This window comes from Dipodomys merriami, unplaced genomic scaffold (genome assembly GCF_024711535.1).
Source record: "Dipodomys merriami isolate MVZ:Mamm:240054 unplaced genomic scaffold, mDipMer1.0.p SCAF_48, whole genome shotgun sequence".
NCBI classification, from domain to species: domain Eukaryota; kingdom Metazoa; phylum Chordata; class Mammalia; order Rodentia; family Heteromyidae; genus Dipodomys; species Dipodomys merriami.
In genome coordinates, this window is record NW_027206046.1 from 11,155,594 (window position 1) to 11,173,570 (window position 17,977).

The 17,977-nt window shown below is 47.3% G+C and overlaps 1 protein-coding gene across 2 annotated transcripts in view; it reads left to right on the forward strand.

The window, feature by feature from the left end:
• Positions 1-17,977, forward strand: part of Myo5c (myosin VC) — a 64,354-nt gene that overhangs the window by 40,119 nt on the left and 6,258 nt on the right. For both annotated transcript variants that reach the window (XM_069995390.1, XM_069995391.1), the window contains exons 26-38: positions 1,216-1,309; positions 1,567-1,630; positions 1,716-1,796; positions 3,000-3,180; positions 4,813-4,906; positions 5,534-5,597; positions 5,695-5,815; positions 7,299-7,386; positions 10,532-10,630; positions 11,148-11,302; positions 14,578-14,667; positions 15,989-16,139; positions 17,508-17,790. In XM_069995390.1, coding sequence (XP_069851491.1) covers positions 1,216-1,309; positions 1,567-1,630; positions 1,716-1,796; positions 3,000-3,180; positions 4,813-4,906; positions 5,534-5,597; positions 5,695-5,815; positions 7,299-7,386; positions 10,532-10,630; positions 11,148-11,302; positions 14,578-14,667; positions 15,989-16,139; positions 17,508-17,790 — 1,565 coding nt within the window. The remainder of the gene's footprint in view (positions 1-1,215; positions 1,310-1,566; positions 1,631-1,715; positions 1,797-2,999; positions 3,181-4,812; positions 4,907-5,533; positions 5,598-5,694; positions 5,816-7,298; positions 7,387-10,531; positions 10,631-11,147; positions 11,303-14,577; positions 14,668-15,988; positions 16,140-17,507; positions 17,791-17,977) is intronic.

A 17,977-nucleotide genomic window follows, 5' to 3' on the forward strand; every position in this document is an offset into this window, starting at 1 on the left:
TTCAAGCCCCACGACCGACAAAAAAAAAAAAAAAAAAAAAAAACCCTTCTCTCCCTGATGCCTGGACTGGCGCTACTCTCTTGTCTTAGACCAGCTGCGTTCAGATCTCCCAGTGAAGAAGGTGGCAACCTTGCCCCCGTTCCTCAAAGATTTGGTCTGCACTGAAATACAGTTTTCATGTCTGTGGTTACACCTTTCTCAGATGGGCCTCCATCCCTCCCACCGCGGGTTCTCTATACTTTTTATATTTTTCCCATATAAGGGGGGGAGCCTCTTCTGTCACCAGCTGCAGCAAGCCAACTATATCTATAAATTTGCAACAGCATGAGGGGGTAATGGAATTTGAACTCACCCTTGCTAGGCAGGTGTTTTACCACTTGAGCAATGCCCCCAGCCCCTCCCCTTTTTTTACTTTCTGGTTATTTTTCAGGTAGGGTCTCATGTTTTTGGACAAGGGTAGCCTGAACCTTGATCCTCCTACCTATAGCTTCCTGGGTAGATGGGATCATAGGGATAAGCTACTATGCTTGCCTTATTCATTGAAACGTCTTTCTTTCTTTCTTTTTCTTTCTTTCTTTCTCTTTCTCTTTCTCTTTCTTTCCTTTCTTCCTTTCTTTCCTTTCTTCCTTTCTTTCCTTCCTTCCTTCCTTCCTTTCTTTCTTTCTTTCTTTCTTTCCCCCATCTCAGTGAAAAAAGTCTTGCTAACTTTTTTTTTTTTTTTTTTTTTTTTGTCGGTCGTGGGGCTTGAACTCTGGGCCTGGGCGCTGTCCCTCAGCTCTTCAGCTCAAGGCGAGCACTCTACCACTTGAACTACAGTGCCACTTCCAGTTTTCTGGTGGTTTATTGGAGATAGGAGTCTCACGGTCTCTCCTGCCCGGGCTGGCTTTGAACCGCGATCCTCCGATCTCAGCCTCCTGAGTAGCTAGGATTACAGGCGTGAGCCACCAGCGCCCGGCTCTTGCTAACTTTTTTGCCTGAGCTGGTCTCAAACTATAATCCTCCCAATCCCCACTCATCTCCCCAAACAGCATCATTTTGAGCAACTAAGCCTGCTTCAAGGCAAACTGTATGAACTGTGATGGCTTAGCAGGATTTCAATTCAGAAACTTCAGGGCAGGGGGTTGGGGGGGGGCTGCCTTGCTTGGCACGGTCTTGTCAGGTGGCAAACCCCCTCACTCTCTTCTTCTCCCTATCTGGTCACTGCCTGTCCTTCAGACCATCTCTGAGTTTGAGAAGGAGATCGAGTTGCTCCAGGCACAGAAGATAGACGTGGAGAAACACGTGCAGTCGCAGAAACGGGAGATGAGAGGTAATGGCACAGGTCGCTTGGTCCATGACGTACAGATTGAGTTCATCACTGCCCAGTAGCTGGGTTCTTTCATGACTGTGAGCTTCCATGCTCAATGGGAAGTTGGAGTAGCCAGTTGGTTGGAAATTCATAAGGTGTTTAACTTCAGGTTCTACAAACATAGACAACAGGCCCTAGAGAGATCGGGGGGGGGGGGTGGGGGGGGGAGGAAAACAGTGCATAAATGTGATCTGTGCAGCTCTGCCTTGCCCTTCCAGAAAAGATGTCAGAGATTACCAGACAGCTTCTCGAGAGCTATGATGTTGAGGATGTACGAAGCAGGTGGGCATTTTTTATTGCATGATCAAACATAGAACAGGTGAAACAAGCCAGAAATGACAGGTTTTCTCACCTCCTGATTTTCCAGACTCTCTGTGGAAGATCTGGAACATTTAAATGAGGATGGTGAACTCTGGTTTGCATACGAGGGACTAAAGAAGGCGACACGGTGAGAAATTAGATTCCTCTTGGGACTCTAGACAAGAAACAACTGGAGGTACTTCAAGAGTAAAGTAATTAGCTTAGGAATAAGAGATACCTTCTTTCTGAGATAAACTGTCTTATTCTAAAACCTATACCCTGTATAGTTAAAAACTGGTTATTATCAAATAGAATTACATTTACGATGTTTGTTGGATTTCTTTCATTCTTTTTTTGGGGGTGGGAGAATATTCGTGGGGCTTGAACTCTGGGCCTAGGCACTGTCCCTGAGCTCTTCAGCTCAAGGTGAGTGCTCTACCACTTGCACTATAGCACCACTTCCGGTTTTCTGGTGGTTAATTGGAGATAAGAGTCTCACAGACTTTCCTGCCCAGTCAGGCTTTGAACCGTGATCCTCACATCTCAACCTCCTGAGTAGCTAGGATTACAGGCAGGTGCCACTGGTGCCAGGCTTAACTTTTCTTTTATTGGAGTTTGAACCCAGGTCCTCAGAATCACTCAGCTTGCTTGCTTGGCTGGTAGTGTTCTACCGCTTGAGCCATGCCTCCAGCCTGATTTTCTGATGGTTTACTCAAAGACTTTTGAGTCTCAAAGACTTTTCTGCACAGAGTGACTTCAAACTGTGATGCTTTGGACCTCAGCCTCCCCAGTAGCTAGGATTACAGATGTGAGCCAACAGCGCCTGACTTAAACTTCCTTTTTTTGTTGTTGTTGTTCACAACAACAAAACAGAGTAGAAAATGCAAGGTTCCCCTGTCTCCTCTGTCACCAGTACCCCCACCGTCAGCATCCTGTGCCACAGTGGCATATGTCATCATCACTCAAGGCCTGTACTTTATATCAGAGCTTACTTTGGTGTTGTACATCCAATGAACTTTAACAAATCTATAATGACCCTTATCAATAATCATGATATCATACAGAGCATCTGTTTCAAACCATTAATAGAATAAAAATGTAGGGTTGAAGGTATGATTCAGTGGTAAAGTACATAGCAAGCATTAAGTCTTGGGTTCAAACTCTAGTACAGCCAACCCCCAAAGAATGTACTTTTATCATTCATGGCAATGTGAACCCCACATTATGCTTCAGTACTATCCAGAAGAATCCACTCATGGCAGCTCCTGTTACCACATATGTATAAGTAAGTATGATTCCCTCACACAGAACAAAGGCCGAGTGCCTGTTTTCCCTTCCCTTCCCTGGACAGAGTTATGGAGAACCATTTCCAATCCCAGAAGGATTGCTACGAAAAAGAGATCGAAGCCCTGAACTTCAAAGTGGTGCATCTCAGTCAAGAAATCAACCATCTGCAGAAATTATTCAGAGAGGAAAACGACATCAATGAAAGCATCCGGCACCAAGTCACCAGGCTGACGTCAGAAAACATGGTATGGGCCCTGGTCATGGCCATTGTCGGAAAGCAGTTACTCATGGGAGGAGTTAAAATTCAGTTTTATAGCAGCAGAACAGTGAATTGAAATGACTTGTTCCAGTAATAAAACAATGGAGTCAGAAGATAAGATTCTAAGCTGGGAACTGGTATCACGCCTGTAATCCTAGCTATTCAGGAGGCTGAGATCTGAGGATAGTAGTTCAAAGCCAGCCTGGGCAGGGAAGTCTGTGAGACTCTTATCTCCAATAAACTACTCAGAAAAAGCCAGAAGTGGTACTGTAGCTCAAATGGTAGAGTGGTAGCCTTGAGCACAAAGAGGCTCAGGGAAAGCCCTCATGAGTTCAAGCCCCAGGACCAACCAGAAAAAAAAAAAAGAAGAAAAGATTCTAAAATGAGCCTAGGCTGGGGAGCCCTTGGATTTCAGAGTATGTTTGATCAACATATAATGGGTTCAAATTCTTAAAGTTGCATATTTAAATCTAGTCCTATCCCCTTCCAAGAGCCACAAAATTGAAGCAAAAACTTGGCCCTTGACGTGGGGAGTTGTTCAGGCCAGTCGTACGCTTGCTCAGAATCAGCCCAGGTCAAGAGCTTTCTGTTCTGGAATGCCCCTGCAACTTACTCCATTTGTTCCCCCTCCTGGCTCTCATCTAACTGGCATCGAAAAGTCTTTTAAGAATCTCACTCAGAAACTACTCCCTTGCTGGGCACTGGTGGCTCATGCCTGTAATCCTAGATACTGAGATCTGAGGATCATGGTTCAAAGCTAGCCCAGGCAGGCAAGTCCATGAGACTCTTATCTCCAGTTAACCACCAGAAAACCAGAAGTGGTGCTGTGGCTCAAAGTGGTAAAGCACTAGCTCAGGGACAGCACCCAGGCCATGAGTTCAAGCCCCACCACTGATAAAAAATAAAATAAAAAAGAAAGAAAAAGAAAACACTCCCTTTCTTACTAACTCCAAGTCTCCAGAAAGAACTGGGTAGCATACCATTTCTTTGGGGAGTGGATGGGACTTGGCTAAGGCCACTAACTGCACTTCCTCCTGAATCCCTCTGCTCTCCCAGCAGCCTTGGGGACCTTAATGGTTCCCCTTTCCCTCCCTCCCAACCTCCTTCCCTCCCTCTTTCTTTCTTTCTTTCTTTCTTTCTTTCTTTCTTTCTTTCTTCCTTTCTTTCTTTCTTTCTTTCTTCTTTGTCGGTTATGGGACTTGAACTCTGGGCCTGGGCTCTGTCCCTCAGCTCACAGCTAGCACTCTACCACTTGAACCACAGCACCACTTCCAGTTTTCTGGTGGTTAATTGGAGATAAGTCTCACGGACTTTCCTGCCCGGGCTGGCTTTGAACTGCCATCCTCAGATCTCAGCCTCCTGAGTAGCTAGGATGACAGACATGAGCTACCAACGCCTGGCACATGCTGGAATTTCTTGAGACTATTATATAAGTCTTGAGGCTAAAAAAGGGAGAGAAAGAAAAAGAAAAAAGAAACATTCCACGAGTGGGCTTTTGCTGGCCCATGTATACAATTGTGTTCCACAGGCTGAACATAAAAAATGGATTTTTGGCTCTGAGATTATAAAATTCATAAATGAAACCATTTCGTATTCTGTTTATCATTCTCCTCTAAAGATGATCCCAGACTTTAAACAGCAAATTTCAGAGCTAGAGAAGCAGAAGCAAGATCTTGAACTCCGCCTGAATGAACAATCTGAGAAAATGAAAGGTAATGGAAACTCTCCTTGTCCTGCTTTTTAGAAGATGGTTTGCTAATAGGCAGTGGTGGAGGAAAGCCAGTGAATGATGTAAGACAGGAAGGGATATAGGAGAACCAGAAAGTGACATAGGAAAGACAGGAAGTGATGCAGGAAGTGCATCCCATGCAGGCGTTTTAAGCTCTGATTCTCTTGGACCAGGCAAGTAACACCAAGGTAGGAAGTGAACTGCTTGGAGGGCACAGTATGGGGTGGGGTGGGTGGGATTAAAGGAAATAGCTTCCTCCAAGCTCCATTGACTTTTGCCAAGAGACAATGCTGGGCCCAATGTCACTCGATATTCCAAGTTTTTAGAAGAGAATACAGATTTCCATGTGATCTAGTATAAGTCTTCAATGATGATTTTTTTTTAACATTTAAAAGTCATACTTAGGGTATGTTGTTCTAAACAACCATCTTTGGCTAGATACAGCTTAGAACTGCTGGTAACTAAAAATAATGCCAAACCGAACTGGTGCTAGGGATCGAACCCAGGGCATTGTGCATGCCAGGGCAATATTCTATCAACAAGCTACAATCCCCATATGAGAATGCAGTGATATGTCCCATCCTGGTACTGACAGCTTTTCTCCTCACAGGAAAACTGGAGGAACTATCGGCTCAGCTCCCTTGCAGCCAAGAAGAGGAAGGAACTCAGAGAAAGTGAGTATTGACACGGGAGTTGGCTGAGATGGTTTTCCATCTTTGGAAACACGAGCCACCTGCACAATGGCCCACCCTGCCTCTGTCCCTTCCTCAGGGCCATAGAAGCCCAGCATGAAGCACACCTCAGAGTGAAAGAGCAGCTTCTGGGCACGATCCAGGCACTACAGGAGGCTGGAGAGCACTCAAAGGCAGGGCAATCTGAAGCTGAAGGCGAAGTGAGTAATTTCCAGAAGGGCGCTCACTCTGGAAAACAGGGTGGGAAGTTTCCCAGTGGGTAGATGAGTGGAATTTTGTGTGGAGCTATTGCTTAAAAAACAAAAAACAAAAAAACACAGGAGCAGGCACCAGTGGCTCACACCTGGAATCCTAAACTACTCAGGAGGCTGAGATTTGAGGATCACAATTCATTCAAAGCCAGCCTGGGCAGGAAAGTCAGGGAGACTCTTATCTCCAGTTAACCACCAGAAAACCAGAAGTGGGCTCTGTGGCTCAAAATGGTAGAGCACTAGCCTTAAATGAAAGAGTTCAGGGACAGCACCCAGGCCCTGAAGTCAAGCCCTAACACACACACACACACACACACATACACGCGCACACATACACACACCAGGACCTGTCACACACACACAAACAGCACACACACACCAGGACCTGTCAACTAGAACACAGGCTAGACAGCTAGAGATCAAAAGTATCCTCTGCAGGCTGGGAAGGTGGCTCAGTGGTAGAGCACTTGCTTTGCATGAGGCCCTGGGTTCCATTCCTCAGCACCACATAAGCAGAAAAAGCCGGAGGTGGGGCTGACTCTCAAGTGGTAGAGCGCTAGCCTTCAGCTGAAGATCTGAGGGACAGCGCCCAGGCCCAGAGTTCAGGCCCCACGACCGACCAAAAAAAAAAAAAAAAGAAAAAGTATCCTCTGCAGGGAGGGAGGGAGGGAGGGAGGGAATTTCTCACACAGGTCCAATGCTTGTAAACATTCCTGTGTGACATGTTCCTAAGAGACTGTAAATTTTGTAAAGTACTTTCCACATTGTAGATGCCCTTAACACAGTAAAGCTGGGCCAATCCCCAGCAATTCTTTGGAAATTAAAACCCACAAAACGAAACAGATGACAGAGAGCCATCCTGGGACTCAGGACCTTCTCAGGCCTCCAGGACAGGGACCGGGCTGAGGCCAGGGCAGCAGTCAGCTTGGATGTGTCACCTTCTGTAGGCCCAGTGTCCTCCCTTTCCAAGAGCATGAGCATCTTGACATCTGAGGACAGCAGGGAGCTTAATGGTTAACAGACCGAATCCTCATTGGTTACACGTAGGAGGTGGCCCAGTGTCTGAGATATGTAGGGCCTTCCCAGGGACTGGGCTCCTGCAAGCCCCGTATGAGGAGCTGCGTGCTGGGTTTGTAGAAGCGCCCTGCCTTCTGCCTTCTGCCCCTCCACGGGTCCCTGGGTGCTGCCGTGGAGTCCAGTTGGGCCTTTATTCTCTAGTGATAAGTAGCTGGCAACTTTTATCAACTGTGTGGGATGATGGAAATTTCTGGAATTAAATAATGGTGGTAGTAGCCAAGTTCTGGCAATTCTAAAATCCATTGAGTCGTACGCTGTGAGTGAGCAAATTGTGAGCACTATAACGCTTTTCCTGAAAACCACGCATTGAGACTTCTAAGTAAATGCCCTTCCTTGTTCCTTTGGATTTCTGCAGAATCTGGAAGAGGAGTTAGACACGAAGGACAGAGTGATTAAAAAGCTGCAAGACCAAGTGAAGAATCTGGCCAAAACGGTGGATAAAGGTAGGTAGGCTGTGTTCCATGTCTTATATGTGATCCAAAGCCTGTGAAACTCAAGGGAAGGATTCTCCATGGGTCCATTTTGGAGTCTCATGGATGGGCTAAAAAGAAAGATCTTTGCGGGCAGGAAGACAGCTCGCTACCCTTCAGGTAATACCAGAATTGCCTGTGTTACTACAGGAGCTATTAAAAAATGAATACATTTAACCTCCTGTTAGCTGCACCCTCCCTAGCAGCACTGGGATTTGAACTCAGGACCTCTCCCATGCTACCCAGGAGCTCTACTGCTTGTATCATACCCACAAATCCTTTTTACCTCAGTTGTTATTTTTTTAAATAGAAGGACACTTTTTGCCCTGGCCAGCCTGGACCATGATCCTCCTGTGTACTCTTCCCACAGCCAGGATGACAGGTGGATGCCACCACATCCTGCTTTTATTGGTTAAGAGAGGGTCTCAAATTTTTCCCAGGTAGGCCTTGAACCACCACCAGTCCTCCTGAGTAGCTAGGATTATAGATGAAAGCCACCACATCCAGCTTAGCTCCTGGTTTTAAGAATGAAATTGTGAACAAGTTTCAAACGTCATTGCCTTGACATTGATCTTCTATCCTTGTCACATACACAGATTCAATAAGAATCCTCCCCTTTTAGCCGAGCACTGGTGGCTCATGCCTATAATCCTAGCTACTCAGGAGGCTGAGCTCTGAGGATCGAGGTTCAAAGCCAGCCAGGGCAGGAAAGTCTGTGAGACTCTTATCTCCAGTAAACCACTAGAAAACCAGAAGTGGCACTGGGCTCAAGCGGTAGAGCACTCTCCTTGAGCTGAAGAGCTGAGGGACAGCGCCCAGGCCCAGAGTTCAAGCCCCACAACTGACAAAAAAAGAAAAAAGAAAAAAAAAGAATCCTCCCCTTTTTTTGTCACTCCTGGGATTTGAACTTGGGACCTTAGGTCCTCTCAATTGTTTGGCTAGTACTCTATCACTTGAGCCATGCCTCCAGCCTGGCTTTCAGGTAGTTGCTTTTTTTTTTTTTTTTTTGGTCCAGTCGTGGGGCCCAGCCCCTTTCAGGTAGTTATTTTAAGAGATGGAGTTTCATGTATTTTTCTGTGCAGACTAGCCTCAAGCCTGAGATCTCCACCTCCTGAGTAGTTAATATTGCAAGCATGAACCACCTGCTCCCCACTGAGCAGCCCGGTTTCTGTCAGAGCACACTTCCTCACAAGCCCTGGAAAGGAGCCTCAGCCTTTCTTCCCTCCTGCTGCGAAGTCCATGGGCTCTGCCCTTGGACTTCTGCCCTTCTCTAACCATCTTCACTGGCCTCTCTTTCCACTCTCCCTCCCAGCCCTTCTTGCTCAGGCTGTGTCTGCAACCCTCTGTTCCTTTTCCTTCATTCGTTTGGTTGAAGAACTCCTTTATTATCCTGTATGCAACTCCTGCCTCAAGTCTGAAATGTCTGACACCAAACTGAGACTCTTTTCCTGTCAACAATGAGTCACAGCTGTTGCTCTGCCCTGAGAGCCAGGCCGGGGTCTGCCGTTCCTCCCCTCACTCTGTCTCCACACCAGGAATACATGAGCGCCTGGACTGCGCCCTACGTAAGAAGTGCCGTGTCCAGTTCTTTTTTTTTTTTTTTTTTTTTTTTGTCGGTCGTGGGGCTTGAACTCTGGGCCTGGGCGCTGTCCCTCAGCTCTTCAGCTCAAGGCGAGCACTCTACCACTTGAGCTACAGCGCCACTTCTGGTTTTCTGGTGGTTTATTGGAGATAGGAGTCTCACAGTCTCTCCTGCCCGGGCTGGCTTTGAACCGAGATCCTCAGATCTCAGCCTCCTGAGTAGCTAGGATTACAGGCGTGAGCCACCAGCGCCCGGCAGCCGTGTCCAGTTCTTTCCCCGAACTTCAGGTCTTCTTCCTCTGCTTTCCTCCTGTTATTACCTCCATCTCAATAGGTCTACCTCAGTCTGTCTGGGTCAGTTATCAGTTATTGTGTAACAGATCACCCAAACACACAGCTAAAAAAAAAAAGTAATATGTACAAACACACAACTCTGGGGGAGAAATCCAGGAGCAGCTCAACTGCATGGGTTTGGCTGTTTGCAGACTTCTGATCTCCAGAATTGTACAATTAAAATTTTGTTCAAGCCAATCACGGGCGGCTCTCGCCTGAAATCCTAACTAACTACACAGGAGGCTGAGATCTTAGGATTGTTGTTCAAAGCCAACCTAGGCAGGAAAAGTCTCTAAGACTTTTATCTCAAAGTCATCAGCAAAAAGCCAGGAATGGAGCAGTGACTCAAGTAGTACAGCATCAGCCTTGAGCAACAAAGCTAAGGGACAGCACCTTGAGATTCAGCCCTAGTACCCCCCCCCCCACACACACACACAGAGCTAGGAATGCAGCTCAGTGCTAGAGCATATGCTTAGCATATGTTCTTCAGCATGGAAAATACATAATTTCAAAGCCGGCGCCTCTGACTCACGCCTGTAATCCTAGCTACTCAGGAGGCTGAGATCTGAGGATCACGGTTCAAAGCCAGCCCGAGCAGGAAAGTCCGTGAGACTCTTATCTCCAATAAACCACCAGAAAACCGGAAGTGGCGCTGTGGCTCAAGTGGTAGAGCGCTCGCCTTGAGCTGAAGAGCTGAGGGACGGCACTCAGGCCCAGAGTTCAAGCCCCACGACAGACCAAAAAAAGAAAAAAAGAAAATACATAATTTGATAAATAAATAAATCAGTGTGTTGCCACAAAGTTTATTGGTGATTTGTCTTGGCAGTCATAGGAAGTTAACATGGCCTCCCTCTCCCCATATCCTGCCACCCCATGCTGGGACTGAGTGTTTTAGAAGTTTGCACTGCAAGCAAAGTATCTTGTTTCCTTCACACCTGGAACCCAGGCAGCAACCTGGGTCTCTCCTCTTCTCCTTGCACTGGAGATATGGGCCAGGCACCTATGGGTTTGGCACAGCTGCTTGCCCTGAGGTACCACAGGCCCACTGTGGGAAGCCGCTATGGGAGACACTCTTCCCACCTCAGGGCAGCTTGAATCTATCCGACTGCCCCAGCAGACCATGCACAGTAGGAGATGAGCAGTGTCTGTATCACCCTGGGGTTTTGTATTGTGAGTCCAGCTGATGGATTGCCTCTGTTTGCAGCCAATGCCAGGCCTTTGTCCTCGGGACCCAAGGAGTTCCTGGGGATGCTGGAATACAGAAGAGAAGATGAACCCAAGCTCATTCAGAACCTCATCCTTGGTAGGAAAACCCAGACCTCTGACTCTTGGTCATGCCGCTGCTATGTTAAACAAAACAGTCCTTTCCCTATCCTCCCTCTTCCCTGTACTTCCTCAACCTCAGCCCTGCTAGGGAAGGGAGACGTGCACATATCCTTGGCTCTGAGGGTATGCGAGTGTGCTAGGCCTCGTGTTTTCCCATAGCTTTCTCTGCTCACTCTACCACCTGAGCCCAGTTCCACTTCCAGGCTTTTGCAGGTTAACTGGAAATTAGAGGGTCACAGATTTGTCTGCCTGAGCTGGCTTTGAACTGCAATCCTGAGATCTCAGCCTCTAGAAGAACTAGGATTTACAGGCGTGAGCTGCTGGCACCCAGGCCCTACACCTCTGTGTATCACTAGAAAGCAGTAGTGAACCAATAGTTCATAGGCCCTGTGTGTCTAGGCCCTGCTTTACTCACAGACCCTTGGCCTGGCCAGCAGCTCCTGAGGAGCCAAGCTCAGCTCAGCGGGCATCTTTGCCGTCTCTCTCCTCTCCAGACTTGAAGCCCCGCGGCGTGGTGGTGAACATGATGCCGGGGCTGCCGGCTCACATCCTGTTCATGTGTGTCCGCTACGCAGACGCCCTCAACGACGCCAGCATGCTCAAGTCCCTCATGAACAGCGCCATCAACGGCATCAAGCAGGTGGTGAAGGTAGGGGATGGCCTTTCGACACTGCACCCCAGTGGATCTGGTCTCGGAATGACCACATGACCATTTTGGCCATCGTGAGCCTCCATCTTCCATGAGCTACACAGGAGTCCTCAGACCAGTCTGAGGCCCAGCTAGGGCGTGAAGCCAAACAGTTAGGACCAGACAAGTAGACATGCATCTGTTAGTAGTTCTCAGAGTCATATGGTTGAAGACAGCATCCTGGAAGCCACTACCCACAATGCCCCTGTGCCCAGGGCGTGGGAGCTGTAGCTATGAGGGTGTGCATGCTTTCAGCCCAGTGAGCATCAATGGGCTGGGCTGGAAAGAAGTGGAAAATTACTCATGTCCTCCAATTTCCAACTGGGGAATTCTTGCCCCTAAAACCCACAGTGCATATAGCCATTTCCTGTGCAGAAATGGGGCTGAGCTGTGTGTGCCCATGAGGTTAATTGTAAGGCTAAGATAGTGTAGCTAAGTGGTGCTGTGGCTCAAGTGGTAGAGCGTTAGCCTTGAGCTGAAGAGCTGAGGGACAGCGCCCAGGCTCAGAGTTCAAGGCCCACAACCAACAAAAACAAACAAACAAAACAAAACAAGATAGTGTAGCTAAGAGACACTCCTCACCCCCAAATAGACAGTGCTTCTAGTGTTCCATAATGAGCCATCCACATTGGAGGTAACTACCTGCACCTGGCTGCTTGCTTGTTTGCTTCTGGTTAGACAGAACTTTGGGCTCACTCAAGGTTCCTTGCTCACAGCTAGTGCTCTGCCTCTTGAGCCGTGCCTCCAGTGTGGCTTTTTGCTGGTTATTTTGGAAAAAGGGTCTCAGAGACTTTTCTGCCCAGGCTAGCTATGAAACTTGAGCCTCAGATCTCAGCTTCCTGAATAGCTAGGACTATAGATATGAGCTACTAGCATCTGGCTGATAAATTAGATTTTTTTTGTTGTTGGTCGTGGGGCTTGAACTCTGGGCCTGGGTGCTGTCCCTGTGCTCTTCAGCTCAAGGCAAGCGCTCTACCGCTTAAGCCACAGCGCTACTTCTGGATTTCTAGTGGTTTATTGGAGATAAGAGTCTCACGGATTTTCCTGCCTGGGCTGGCTTTGAACCTCAGTCCTCAGATCTCAGCCTCCTGAGTAGCTAGGATTACAGGCATGAGCCACTGGTAAACAGCTAGGGTTTTTTTTTTAAGTGTACATTTTGTTCCAGCCCTAGACACACTGTATTTATCTCCTCCTGCGACTCAGGTTCTGTAGCTTCATATTTATACTCCAAAAAGTGCATGACAGGACGGAGGGAAAGCTCAGTTCTCAGCAACATCTTCCATGTCAGCTTCACCTCCCTTCCTGCCGTCCTCCACGCTCAGGACCTGCCCCACCTTCCTTCCACACAACGCTTCCTTCCACACAAAGCTAGATCTCCGTAGCCTCTTCAGCCTCTGTTCCCATTCCTCCATCCCCTGCCTGCTTACATTAGACCTTCACAGTACTCTTTCCTATTCCTCCCTTCTAGCTTCTACCTTATCTAGCTCCTTAGCTGGACAGCTGCTCCTCCAATAGTAGAGCTCTCCTCTTTACTGTCCTGAAGTTGACTAAAGCACTGACGCTATGTCTTTGGAACTCTCCTCCCTGAGTCCAACACTTTCCAAGTTTCCCTCTTCATCTCTAACCATGGTGCCTGAGCCTTCTTGCTCCTTCCTCCTCTTCCTGCCCCAGGAACAGCCCTCAGACATCTTTGTTCTCTCCTCCCTGGCCTCCTGAGGTAGGCCCTCCCACCTCACCCCTGCTTGTCCATCATCTCTCCATCCTCTGGTGCAAATCATCCAGGAGCTTGATTACCTGCTTAATGGTGTCCTGTGTTGGTTAGATTGAACTTGCAATAAAAGACTCCCTTAGGCTGGGAAGGTGGCTTAGTGGTAAGTGCTTACCTAGCATGCATGAAGCCTTGGATTCGATTCCTCAATACCACATAAACAGAAAAAGCTGAAAGTGGCACTGTGGCTCAAGTTTAGAGTGCTAGCCTTGAGCAAAAGAAGCTCAGGGACAGTGCTCAGGCCCTGAGTTCAAGCCCCAGGACTGGCAAAAAAAAAAAACAAAACTCTCTTGTTGGTGTGTTTCTGCTTCAGGTTTCATCACCTCTGACATTAGCTGCACAGAAACAGATTGTAAAATGTTACCGGCCACAGAAACACAAGCTCGTTCCATTAGAACATAAATTTGATGAAATTTTTTGTGTGTAAAAGAAAAATTAGGGGCTGGGAAGGTGGCTCAGTGGTAGAGCGCTTGCCTTGCATGCCTGAGGCCCTTGGTTCGATTCCTCAACACCACATAAGCAGAAACAAAAAGCCGGAAGTGGCACTGTGGCTCCAGTGGTAGAGTGCTAGCCTTGAGCTGAAATGCTGAGGGACAGCACCCAGGCCCAGAGTTCAAGCCCCACTACCAGACCCCCCCCCCAAAAAAAAAGAAAAATTAATCCTGGGGATTCAGAGATCAGAAGGACTATAGTTTGAGGCCATCCTAGGCCAAAAGTTAGTGAAGCAAAGGCGCAATACCTACACGCATCTGATCATAAAAAATAATATGTATCGAAATGAACTCCAGGAAATTGAACCAAGGTTTTTTTTTTCTTCGTTGCTATTTTTATTTTCTTTTCCTTTTGTCTTGTTTATCTGTCTTTGGGAGGGTCAGAGGGGCACAGAAATGGTGGGACAGAGGGTGAACAAATGCAGCAGGGTACTCACTAGCCACTATGTGAAAAATGAACCTGCAACTTGAGGATGGGGACAGGAGGGGAACACTGGGAGAGAGCAAGGGAAGGAGTGACATTGTCCAAAAAGCAATGTACTCAATACCTGACTCATGTAACTGTAAACCCTGTCTGTGTGTCACCTCTATAATAACACCTTAAAACATTTTTTAAACTTTAACAACAGCAAAAAGTTAATGAAGCTCTCATCACAACAGAGCCGGTGGTGGTGGTGGTGTATTCCTGTGATCCCAGCCATGCAGGAAGCTGTAGGTAGGAAGATTATACTCTGAGGACGATCCTAGGCAAAAAGCTGGAGACCCTATCTCAAAAATCAGCTAAAGTAAAAAGGGCTGAAGTCATGACCCAAGCGGAAGAGCACTTGCCTTGTAAGTGCTGGACCCTGAGTTCAAGCCCCAGTGATGCAAAAAAAAAGAAAAATTAATTTTGATCAAAAGCCTTCTACCTACACAAGTAAGGCGTGTGCAGTCTTGGCTCAGACACACAAGTAATCTAACTTTTTGTTTTTCCTTAGGAACATCTAGAAGACTTTGAGATGCTGTCCTTTTGGCTTTCCAATACTTGTCATTTCCTTAACTGCCTCAGGCAGTATAGTGGTGAAGAGGTAGGGATGCGGGTGCTTTGTGTCTTATCTGAGTTTGTATTTCCTAGGGCTTCTTTCTTCCTAATGAAATCATATCATGAATGGACTATGGTTTTCTTCTAATTTTTCCTTTTTGGAGTTCTTTGCATTGGTTAGTGTTGTTATTGTTGGTGGTGGTGTTTGTGGGGATTTTTGGAGGGGTTGTAGGACTTGAACTTAGGACCTGGGTGCTGTCCCTTAGCTTCTTTGTGCTGAAGACTAGCTCTCTACCACTTGAGCCACAGTGCCACTTCTAGTTTTTGGGTGATTAATTGGAGATAAGAGTCTCATGGGGACCTTCCTGCCCTGGTTGGCTTTGAACCATGATCCTCAGATTTCAGCCTCCTGAGTAGCTAGGATTACAGGTGTGAGCCACCAGCACCTAGCAATCTTTGCCATGTTTTTGAATTTTGTTATATTTAGATCTAACAGTCCTGTTCTTTTATGATTTATGCCTTCAGATACTAATCACTACTTATGATTTTGAGTATTTCCCTTTTAGAATTCTATGGTTCACATTTAGAGTTCATACTAACATATCAGGGCCTGCATACTGTCCCTGAGCATTATTACTCAAGGATGCCACAGCTCCACTTCTGGCATTTGGGACAGTTAATTGGAGATAACAGTCTGTCCTAGACTTTCCTGTCCAAGCTGGCTTCTAATCGAGATCCTCAGATCTCAGCCTCCTGAGTGGCTGGGTTTAGAGTTGTGAGTGGCCAGCACCCAGCTTGCTCCAAACTTTTAATAGCTAATTTGAGCTGTATGCTACTAGCTCCTGCCTGTTATCCATAGGTACTCAGGAGCCAGCCCAGGCAGACAAATCCTTGAGACCTTTATCTCCAATTAACCAGCAAAAAGTTGGAACTAAAGGTGGCTCAAGTGGTAGAATGCCATTTGTGAGCTATAGACTGCCAGGCCCTGAGTTCAAGCCCCTGTCCTGCACAAAAAGAACTCATTTGAGCCAAATCAGACATTAAGTTTTGAGGTGCAAAGGTATGTTAGAGGGCTGGGAAGGTGGCTCAGCGGTAGAGTGCTTGCCTTGCATGCCTGAGGCCCTGGGTTCGATTCCTCAGCACCACATAAGCAAAAAGAAAAAAGCCGGAAGTGGCACTGTGGCTCAAGTGGTAGAGCACTAGCCTTGAGCTGAAGAGCTGAGGGACAGTGCCCAGGCCCAGAGTTCAGGCCCCACGACCAGACCCCAAAAAAAAAAGGTATGCTAGATGCTAACTCTGTCATTAGTTTACACACTATTTTCATTTTCTATGAACACTAATATGTATGTACTCAAAATTGCTTTCAGGAATTCATGAAACATAACAGCCCCCGTCAGAATAAGAATTGCCTGAACAATTTTGACCTTTCGGAATACAGACAGATTCTTAGTGATGTGGCTATACGGATATATCATCAGTTCATTACTGTAATGGAAAATAACATCCAACCAATAATAGGTAAGAAGTAAATTGATGACAAAATAAACTTGTATTGTAGAATGTGGTTGGGTGCTAGTGGCTCATACTTGTAAGCCTAGCTACTGAGGAGAGTCATAGTTCAAAGTTAGCCTGGGCAAAAAAGTTCTAGTAAACCAGTAAAAAGTTAGGCTGGAGGTATGGCTCAAGTGGTAAAGTACCAGCTCTAAGCAAGAAAAGTGAGCAAGATCTCTGAGTTTAGGAAAACATAATTACATTCCAGGCACTGGTGGCTCACACCTGTAATCTTAGCAACTCAGGAGGCTGAAATCTAAGGATCAGAGTTTAAAGCCAGCCTGGGCAGGAAAGTCTATAAGAATTTTTTTTTTTTTAATCAGTTGTGGGGCCTGAACTCGGCCTGGGCGCTGTCCCTCAGCTCTTCAGCTCAAGGCTAGAGCTCTACCACTTGAGCCACAGCACCACTTCCTGCTCTTTCTGCTTATATGGTGCTGAGGAATCGAACCCAGGGCCTCATGCATGCAAGGCAAGCACTCTACCACTGAGCTACCTTCCCAGTCAGACTCTTATCTCCAATTAACTACCCCAAACTGAAAGTAGAGCTGTGGATCAGAGTGATAGAACACTAGCCTTGAGCAAAAAGAGCTCAAGAACAGCACCCAGGTCCTGAGTTCAAGCCTCATGATCAAAAAAAGAAAACATAATTACATAAATATCCATCTTTTAAATCTTTTGCTTGCTTAAGATGATTCCAGAAATAAGTAATGTTATGAAGCAAATGTTTTCTTTCTTTAAGGATGATTGATCCAGAAGGAGAAAAGTTGGAAGAACATCTCCTATTTATGAGGATTTTTTTTTACTTCCTTTTTTTTTTTTTTTTTTTGCCGGTCATGGGGCTGAACTCTGGGCCTGGGCGCTGTCCCTCAGCTCTTCAGCACAAAGCTAGCGCTCTACCACTCAAGCCACAGCGCTACTTCCGGCTTTTTCTGCTTATGTGGTGCTAAGGAATTGAACCCAGGGCTTTATGCATGCAAGGCAAGCGCTCTACCACTGAGCCACCTTCCCAGACCTTTTTTTTCACTTCTTACATGGCTTAGCCAATGGTTCTGAAATCTCCAATCCTCATTCAACTTCTCCCTCACTTTCCTCAGCAGCCTCGAAGTTGAAACAGTTCGAGTTAGTGCTAACTAGTTCTCTTTCTTGCCCTGCTGTGAGCAGAACAGCAGTCCACACCCCAGGACCCCCACACACGCCTAGGGACCCCCCCCACATCCTTGCTGCTTTTGCTTTGCCCTCTCCCCAACCCCCTCCCACTGGCCTTGTGGGAGACATCTCTCTCCTGACATAGGCCCCAGAGGGAAGGTGTAACATTTCCTCTCCATCTCCCCGCAGTGCCGGGCATGCTGGAGTACGAGAGCCTGCAGGGCATCTCGGGCCTGAAGCCCACGGGCTTCCGCAAGCGCTCGTCCAGCATTGACGACACAGATGCCTACACCATCACCTCCATCCTGCAGCAGCTCAGCTACTTCTACACCACCATGTGCCAGAATGGGCTGGACCCGGAGCTGCTGAGGCAGGCTGTGAAGCAGATATTCTTCCTGATCGGCGCTGTCACCCTGAACAGCCTCTTCCTGCGCAAGGACATGTGCTCGTGCAGGAAGGGGATGCAGATCAGGTAGGACCCCTAAGCCACTGCTTACCTGGGGGGGGCGGGGAGGCTGGCAGGAATAAAGGCTGCCTCACATCTCCCCACTGCAGCGTCAAAACCCCAGGAAGGCTGTGCGGTTGGGTTGCCGGTGGGCACTAGGAAGTGGGTACAGGCCATAGCCCCCCCCATACACACTTGATCTCTGACACTCGCA